Here is a 10,264-nt window from a genome sequence, read left to right on the forward strand (position 1 = left end):
GGTCAATGACATGAGACAAAGTATATGTGAACTGCTGTATGAAAAGTGAATTTACTCTGTAAATCTTCACCCAAATCCTAATAAAAAAAAAGAGCAAATGTCAAAGTCTCTTCTGATTTCCAGTTTGGTCTTTTCTTCCATTCCTGTCTTTTTAATGACCTTTTGCTTTCTTCATGTATGATGTTCTTGATAATCATTCCACAATTTGTCTGGTCTTAGGTCACTGATGTTCAGTGAATCAAATCTATTCTTCAGATGATCTCTAAATTCAGGTGTGGTATAACCAACATTGCACTTTGGATTTCATAGAGTTGTTTTAATTTTTTTCAGCTTCAACTTAAACTTGCATATGAGCAATCGATAGTCTGCTCCACAGTCATCACCTGGCCTTGTATTCCGTCAATTCCTGGAGCCTTGTTTTTTGGCTAATTCCTTCAGTGCAGCTTGGACTTCTTCCTTCACTACCATAGGTGATAATATTGAGCTTCTCCATTGCCTCTTTGCACAGATGTAGTTATTTTGATTCCTGTATATTCCATCTGGCAAGATCCACATGTATAGTCACCATTTGTGTTGTAGAAAAAAGGTAATTGTAATGAATAAGTCATTGGTCTTACAAAATTCCATCACATGATCTCCTTTGTCATTTCTATCACGAAGGCGTTATTTTCCAACTATCAATGACTTCTTTGTTTCCAACTTTTTCATTACAATCACCAGTAACTATCAATACATCTTGATTGCATATTTGGTCAATTCCAGACAACAGAAGTTGGTACACATCCTCAATTTCCTCATATTAGACATTAGTGATTGATATATAAATATGAATAATAATCATATTAACTTGTCTTCCTTGTAGGCATATGGATATTAAGCTATCACAGACAGCATTGTACTTCAGAATATATCTTGAAATGTTCTTTTTGATGATGAATGTGACACCATTCCTCTTCAATTTCTCATTCTCAGCATAGTAGAACATATGATTGTCTGATTCAAAATTGCTAATACCATCCACTTCAGCTCACTAATGCCTAGGATATTGACTTTATGTGTTATATTTCATTTTTGGTAACTACAAATTTTCCTAGATTCTTACTTTATACATTCCATGTTCTGATAATTAATGAATGTTAGTTCAGAGAATAAGGGTGTACAATTACCTGGAATTTTTTTAAGCTCTCATTTAGGCTTTATCAAATAAAAGTAATAAAGTACCTAATGTGCAGTATGACGTATTTTAGTTGCCCAATAAATGCCTGTTAATTCATTCATTTACCTTCCAAATGAATTTTTTAAGCTCCAAAAGAAACTCAAATGGAAGAAAGATGAATGCTATTATAAAGAAACCTAGAAAGAGTTCATTACAATGTAACATCATGGGTTTAGAAATGAAATGGAAAAAAGTATATAGTCAAGAGAGATTAAATTTGAGGCTATATGGCTGACTAGACTGATTGTTAATTAGGTCAATTATCTAAGAGATAATAGAATTACTTCTCGTTTGATATAATCTAGTCACTGAAGCAACCCAAGTAACTCTACTGCAACTTAAGTGGTCAAAACCTTTAGAAAGCCAAGTCTCCTGAGGAAGCATGGAACATTTTCTTTTGAATGTCTTAAATCTCCCATGCTGGTTCAGGAGAAATGTTCACACTGGCAATAGAGACTAAAATAAGCTCCTCAGATTTATACCTTTATAGCAAAGAACTTAAACTATAAAAACTTATGACTAGACTCTCTTAACAATATGAAATAGTAGTAAGTTGCTATGTGAGACTATCAAATGAAGACTAGTACTGATCCATCAGGTCCTCTTAGGCTTTTCTTTAGGGTAGTTGTCATGATGTACGCTGGGAGGTGGAGCTCTTGTCCTTGTGGTTGCATTTCCACAAATGTAAACAAATTTACAGAAAATAAAAATCATAACTGAGATTTTACAGACATATGAAAAGATTATATGGTTATGTTTGCTCCATATGAAAATTAAGATGTCTTTATTTATAGAAAATGAAGAAGAACAATTTTTTAATTTAAAAAAAGTACATGTGGAATAACAGCATTTTTCTATATTTATCTGACAACTGAACATTTATATACAATTTTCTACAGTATTCTTTATATAGTAAATGGATAGCTGAGGAAAATTTTACCATTTTTAACCTACAAACAGGAACCCTAATTCTCTAAAGGTGTGCAAGTAGATACAGAATGAAAGACCACAATCTATGCAGCTATACAAATTAGACATCCAAAGAATGACCCTTAGATTCCTCTATCACACCCCTACATTAACTCAGCCTTCAGACCCCATTGCTATGATCTCCCAAACATATATCAAATCTCACCAGCACTGATTAATAGATTCCAAACATAAAACAAATCGCTAAATCTCTTCAGTTCAGTGTTTTTTCTTTCAGATTTCTCCAATAAAACCCCAACTCCAGTTGCAATACTTAAAAGTACTCAATAATGCTATAAAAGTAATCTTCAAACTCTAAATTTGTTTCTGTCATGTCTTTGCTTAAAAATTCCAAGCAACACCCTATCACTTTCAGGGTAAAATCTAAATTCCTGAGCATGGTATACAAGATATTTTATAATCTGACCCCTTCTGCTTAATTTCTTGCCATTCTTCAAATGTCCCAAATTCCCTCATCTTCCTTCCTTCCTTCTAAAAATACTAATCGGTTTGGCATACATGAATGAATAAAACAAAGATCCTGGCCTTGTGGACCTTACATTTTTATGAAAGAAGGCAATAGATAGATCATGTAAAGGCCCTACAGTGGTAATGTGCCTTCTGGGTCCAAAAGGCACCAAGGAAGGAAGCCAAGGTGGCTATGGAGAAGTGAGCAAAGGGAAAACACAGAAAGTTCAGATCCTAGAGGTGAAAGCAACCAGATCATGTGCCCTGTAGAACACTGGAAGGACTCTGATTTTTACTCTTGGAAAATTGAAGTAGAGGAGTGTCATGATCTAGCAAATGCTTCTGAAAGACCATTCTGGTTGCTGTGTTGAGAATAGGCAACACAGAGGCAAGGTTAAAAGCCATATCACACTATCATACTCTACATAATAGCATTTATTACACCATCCATGCTATAATCACCAATTCATTTGTCTGGCTCATCCTTTAGACTGTGGACCTCTTGAGGGGTGACTATGTGTTAATTCTCTCTGTATTTCTCTATCAAGGTACCTGGTATAGAGCAGATACTTAAAGAATGCCTAATTAAACGTTTTCTGGTGCCAGCTGAGGGCATGATACACACAGATGGAGTTCTAGGAACCCGAGCTGGCCCCTAGAGAGAAATGAACTATTATTTGAGCTAAGTCCTGAAGGCAAGGAGGGCCAAAGCTGGAAGACATTGGTAACGCGGGGCTTGGAAGCTACAGTTCAGCCTACAGCAAACGTCTGATCTGAATTATGAGGGAGAAAGAGTATCCAAGTAAGAGGAAGCCAGAAAGAAATAGAGGAAGTGGGCACTGTGGTTTGGGAAGTGGGTTAGACAGAGCTGGGAGAAATGCCCACAGGAAAAGCAACCACAAGGACAAGAGCTTTTTAGAATGAGGCTGTGATATCACCCCAAAAAGAAGAGTCCCAACTTCTTATCTCCAAGTCTGGGATTCTAATTGAAAAGGACTAATAATAATTGCAACAGCGCTCCAAAATACTGTGAATCTTTCTCTGAAGATGGGGCTTTTTTCTCCACCTCACAACTATGCTAATGAAAAATGAATGGCAATTCTAAAGTTGGCATCGAAATGGGCTGAACAAGGTGGGGCTTAGTTTCCACCACCCATCTGTCAGCTTATAGTACTGTGGTGGTTTGTATATTACTATGATGCTGAATGTTATGCCAATGATATTTCAAACCCCAGCAGGGTTACCCATAGTGAACAGGTCTCAGCAGAGCTTCCAGACTAAGACAGACTAGAACAAAAGGCCTGGTGATCTACTTCCAAAAATTAGCCAAACACAATATGGATCACAACAGAACATTGTCTGATTTGGTTCAGGAAGACAAGCCCCCTAGGTTAGAATGCACTCAAAATACACAACGGATGCAAGAACGGATTCAAGCATACCAATAAATGTAAAGAGGATGAGCAATGTTTGCTCTCTTACATATAAGGTCACCATAAGCCAGAGCAACTCCAAAGAAACTAACAACAACAGTTTTGTTTTCAGAGGACTGTATTTGCAATGTATCTTTTGAGCTTTTTATATTTCCATCCATTTTTCTATACTCACCACCTCATTCTGCCAGGCTGCTTCTTGCTCACATGCACTTTTGACCTCTAAGAGGCAAGGTAATGTTGTATAAGTAAGCTCAGAATGTACCTGAGTTCAAGAGATCACTCCTTACAATGCTAACTTCTCTCAGACTTTCATTAAAAGGAAAATAGTGGTAGGACCATAACCTATTCTACCTATCTCCATAATAACTAAGAGAATTTGAAAGAAACAATTCATATCAAATGGTGATATAAAAATATAAGTTTATCATCTTCTCCTCTTCATCTGTATCATTAAACCAAAAAAAATTTAGGGAAGATATATAACGTGGGAAACAGGCTGTACTATGACTTAAATTTCCATTTAAAATTTTGCTTAAAATACTCAATGGCAGAAAGTTAGAGGTTAGAAATTGACACAAGATAGAATCATCTATGTGGTGAGAAATCAGATTACATACCCAGACAAACCTAGATTTGCATCCTATTTTGTTGACCTACTCAATGTATGGTCTTTAACAGTCACTTAATCTCTCCAAACTTCAATCTGCCATCTATTAAATGGAAATAAGAAGAGTTATCTAGTTTACGTAAGAATTGAAGATGATGATAGTGTATATGTGTGTGTGTTATGTATCTATATATGTGACAATACATCGATGTGTGTGTTACGTGTGTGCATACATTTATAAAATACTACCATAGTAAGGGGAGCTCTGGTGATGTAGTGCCTAAGGCAATTGACTGCTAACCAGAAGGCCAGTGGTTCAAACCCACCACCCATTCCTTGGAAGGAAGATTGGGCAATCTACTTCCACAGAGATACTGCCTCGGAAACCCAAGTAGGGATCGCTATGAGTCAAATCGACTTGATGGCAGTGAGTTTGTTTTTTTTTTGGTTTTGGTTTACTATAGTGGTATTCAAGAAAAGGTAATTATAGAAATATTTCATATTAAGTTTAATGTATGTCTTTACTCACCAAAAGAGCTCTGGTGTCACAGTGGTTAAAGCATTTGGCTCCTAACCAAAAGACTGGTGGTTCAAACCCACCAGCTTCTCCATGGGAGAAAGAGGAGACAATTTGCATAAAGATTTACAGCCTTGGGAACCCAATGGAGCAGCTCTACTCTGTCCTATAGGGTCACTATGAGTCAGAATTGACGCAATGGTAGTGGAAGGTTGGGCAATCTACTTCTGTAGTGATACTGCCTCGGAAACCCAAGGAGGAGTCACTATGAGTCAGATTAGACTTGACAGCAGCGAGTTTAATTACTCTAAAGGAGCCTCTGAGATGCCTAAATGAGTAATATGAGCTCTTGATATGTGTTGGGAATTAAAACAGCTCTGAAAATCACAGGGAGTTGATTTGGGAACAAACTATTTCTTTCATTCTTTTGTTCCATTCCTAGATATTTCACTAGGCATCAAAGGCCTCTGACAGCTACCAGAAGGGCAGGAGAAACATCAGAGAAGTAAGGCTGAGCTTCTTCTTTCTTATTCAAATACATTTCTTTTTCCTTGTACAGATGACTCCCAGTGTAATAAAGTCTCTGCTTTCCTCTTTTCTCACTTTTAGAAAGAAAAGCAAAGCCAGAAAGTTAGGCAGACAGCAGCTTAGGAGGATGTGGTAGGTGGTTTATCATGGAAGCTTGCTATTAATGGATAGATTCATTAAACATGATACTGTGAGATTCTCACAGGGCTTAGAGTCCCATCACTTAACCGCCCTACCACATGTGTGAACTGGGTATATTACATAAATTTAGCTTAGCCTCAGTTCCCTCTTCTGCAACATGAGACAATAGAAACTACCTCATCTGTTTGTTATAATGTCTGTGAAAAGTACTTTGCAAAATACAAACTGGCATCTAATTGTTATAATTAAGGTCATCATCAGCAATCCACATGGACTCTAAACTGCCTTCTTAGAATCAAGAACAACAAAATTTACAGATATTTTGCTTTTAAACTTGTAGGTAGGAGAAAGCATGTTTAATCTAGATGTTGGAAAAATATCCCTCAAAAGGCAACTAAAATAATCATAGTGTAAATTTCCTGTTGCTAAATTAGTGGATGAAATTTAAGCTGGTCAAGCCTAACTGATGACTATAGGAAAGTAAATTACTAAAGATAGCATTCTAGATAACATTATGAAACAAAAAATAAATAATATACACACATTATATAAATAGCAAGGATTTTGTTTCTTTTTTGGAAACTACACCTGAGAAATAGATCATTAAGGCTAAAAGAGAAGAGAAAAATTATACTGGCAAGCAAGATTATAAAAGTAAAACTTAATTGTTAAATAGTGACACTTAAAAAAATCAGCAAAATTTGGCTCATGAGGGATTCTATTTTTTAAAATACCATGAAGTTCTGAATAACAGACAACACTGTCTTTAAACATGTGAAAAGAGCCATTATGTACTGAATTATAATGTCTACCATAAAGGGTATATCTGCGTATAACAGGATGTAGATTACACAGGGAATCAGTAGAAACTTCAAATTTACTACAGTTCTACTTCAGATAGCATCACGGAAGCATGCACACGTTAGTTATAATGAACACAAAAGTTATAAACTAAAATATTATTGATCTCGCATCCTCATTTAATCCCTTACCCGACCGATAGCGTTCATCTCGTGACCCTGAGGACCTTCGGCGGTGATAGCGAGAAGATGAAGAAGGAGTAACAGGAGTTCGACGTTCTTGAGGCAAAGCTTGATCCACTCCTGAATTTAAGGGAAGAAAAGCAAAAAAAGAGTGAGAATTTACTTGGTAGCTGGAGTTAATTTATTTTGTGGAACAAACCATTTGTAAAGCAAAACCCTGAGTCACTATATTCCCACACAAAAGTAGAGTAGTATTGTGTGAGAATGGGCATGGGGGCATAAGGGAATCTCAACAGGATGAGAGAAAATAAGAAACATTCTAGGCTGACGAAGAAGGGAAAGTAAACTGCAAGGGCAATTCCACCACATGTAAGGTCCCCAACACTGTAGTCTTCAGAAATACCAGGATATGCTCTTATGTCATTAAGTGTCAATTACATCATGGAAAGAAACACAAATAAGCCACAATTGAAACCTTTAATGCTAATAAAAATGAAGTCCAAGATGTAGAATCAAGCTATGATCTTTTTTATATAATAAGTATACAGAAAAAAGAAAAACCAAAACCAAACATATGGTCACTGAATTAGTTCTGACTCACAACCCTTTAGGACAGAGTAGAACTACCTCATAGCATTTCCAAGATTGTAAATCTTTATGGAAGCAGACTGCTTCATCTTTCTCCCATGGAGTGACTGGTGGTTTCAAATCACCAATCTTTTGTTTAGCAGTCGAATGATTTAACCACTATGTCACCAGAGCTCCTTAAGCATATATAAAGAGTTATGTAAATTTTTGAAAAAATTTTAAATTACATTTTATATTTGTACATATAAAGTTAACTTTAAAATAAATCTTATAGGATATTTTAACAGCTAGGATTAACATAAACTACCAGCGTGGTGTTCAATTTAAATTTCTAACTCTCTGGAAACCTACTCAATTTGATGCTAAATAATTTAACAAATTTTGTTTGAATATGGCTTTGATGAATTACCAAAATCTGGACATGGTCAGACAAAATGATTCAATGGTTATTGATCAAAAAGCTGACCCCAAAATACCAACCACAATAGTTACTGTACTTTTTAATTAGAATATCAAGGGGCACAATTAAGTATTATGGCAAAGATGTAAGCATTTTTGTTCAGGAATAATGAAATTCTGTGATGTCAATCATTAATTACTAATTGCTACTTCTTCAGGAAAAGTCCAGTAATAGTTCATTGAAATTACACTACACTTAAAAAATTAAGTTTACAAAAAAAACTATTTAGTCTCTGGTTTTGAATGATGGGGTCCACAAGAATCTATTATTATCTATTCCCTTGGATTTAATATTCCCTTTATTCTGGTGATCTTCTTTTCAACTGCATTTTCCCTAAAGACCTCCCTCTTAGAATCCTCTATTCCCCTGCTCTCATTTTGACTGGTTACTTTCCATAACTCTTGCATAACTGTCATATAGAATTTCCCTGGCCCTTCATCCTGGGTCTTGCTTTTGCTTTTTCTTTCTTGTGTTGGGTCATTTGTTTCCTAAATTTCTTGATGTCACCTTTCTTACTTAGCTCTCTTATTTTAAAGGGCATGCTTGATTAATTTCCTGAGAAAGGACAAAAGAGAAATAGTATCTTGAGATTGCATGTCTAAAAATGTCTTTTGTTTTTATCCCTACCCTAATTGAGTCGGGGCCGACTCCACGGCACATAACAACAACAACAACAACAATTGATAGTTTGGCTAGATATAAAATTCTATGTAAAAATTTTTATTCATCGCCTCTTAGTTCTCCTTATTATTGCTGAGAAGTTAAATGTCATTCTGACTCTATAAGCTTTATATAAAATCCGTTTAAATTTTTCTTTTCTACTTTATCAATTTTTACAATCTCCTTCTTTACCACCATTGATGGAGGTGCAAGCCAGTTTCTCCCCCCACCCTTGGGGGAGGGCAGGACAAACAATCTGTTTCCAACAGATCGTTTATCTGGGCTATTCTGTATCCCCAGAGAAAGTATCTCCAAATCTTCTGTCTTGTGAATAAACACGGGGATTTCACCTTTCTGGAGCAAGGGCTATTTTAATTCTTCAGTATGCATACTCTGATTTGCAATATTACCTGGTATGCCCAAAATCTGGAGCATCTCTAGATTGCTTTCACCAGAGAATAAACATCTCTGGTGGGAGCAGGGGAAACCTAGATTACCTGTCTTCTAGAACCTATGTCTGCTTTTGGCCCCATGACTTATCCTATCCCCACCCAGGATACCCATTGACTCCAATCCCATGGTTTCCATCAGCATCTTCATTTATTGGCTTCTGCCACTTTGCTAAAAAAGTTAGCACTAAGTCATCTACTTCACATATTATAAAAATTCATCAATGTCTCTCCCATTCTCTTTGTTCCTGTGAATTTATAGTTTATTCCTTTATTGTCATATTGGTACTGTTTTAGAAAAAAAGGAGAGACAAAATGATAGTTTCAAGCTTCTATTTTATTTGTAAGCTGCCAAGATTAACCAGTGGCCATTTTTGTTGTTGTTTTAATGGTTAGCTTTCAGTCTCAGTAATTTATCTAGTTTATTAAAATATGCTTCCTAGAATTACTTTCAACCTTAGCATATTCTCAGTACCTAAGAGGCCATATACTTTTTTTGGGGGAAATGTACAGCCATAATAACTACACACATAGAAAATGCAATACATCTACTTCTCATTTATCAATTACCTCATTATCCAACATCTCACATTTATGACAATAGTAAAAATTCTACTGTCCGACTATTTTGCACATTAATGATGTACATATGGTGGTAATGAACACCAAGGTGAAAGAACTGAGTAACAATGGCTGTGATGGTTAAGGTTATATGTTACCTTTGGTTAGGCCATTATTCTCAGTACTTTGGCAGTTATGTAAAGATGTAATTTGGCAGTTATAAACTATGCAGTCATCCCCCATTTTGTGATCTGATGTGGTCCTTCTCTATTTTTGCATAATGCTGATTTTCACACAATGACCTGGTCTGTGGAAACAAACCATGTACATAAGTGAGGAGTGGGCATTGGCAGTTGTAGGTTATTGCGTGGTTTGTTCATGGATCTTACACAGCTAGCTTCAGAAAGTTAATTTTGCATATAAACTGTGAACACTTACTCTTATAGGATGAAATACAGAGTTTAAAATACAAGTTTTTAAAAAAGAATGAATAAGACTAGGCAAAAAGTAGAATAGCAAAACTAAAATGTGAATGTACACATTTCATGTTTTTATCTGACATCACTCTTCTTTTAATGCATTTTATTGAAATACAATTTATGTACAGTGAAATACACAAAACTAAAGTGACCTGGGTCAATGCATTTTTTTTTTTTTTTACAGTGTTCCCTCCCCTCCCCT

The 10,264-nt window shown here is 35.7% G+C and overlaps 1 protein-coding gene across 1 annotated transcript in view; it reads right to left on the reverse strand.

Moving 5' to 3' along the window:
• DIP2C (disco interacting protein 2 homolog C) overlaps positions 1-10,264 on the reverse strand; it is a 412,525-nt gene that overhangs the window by 385,731 nt on the left and 16,530 nt on the right. The window contains exon 2 of the mRNA XM_042782247.1: positions 6,875-6,985. Within this exon, the coding sequence (XP_042638181.1) occupies positions 6,875-6,985 (111 nt within the window). The remainder of the gene's footprint in view (positions 1-6,874; positions 6,986-10,264) is intronic.

Source organism: Orycteropus afer, unplaced genomic scaffold (genome assembly GCF_000298275.1).
Source record: "Orycteropus afer afer isolate SDZICR_OR568_19922 unplaced genomic scaffold, OryAfe1.0 scaffold00271, whole genome shotgun sequence".
NCBI lineage: Eukaryota > Metazoa > Chordata > Mammalia > Tubulidentata > Orycteropodidae > Orycteropus > Orycteropus afer.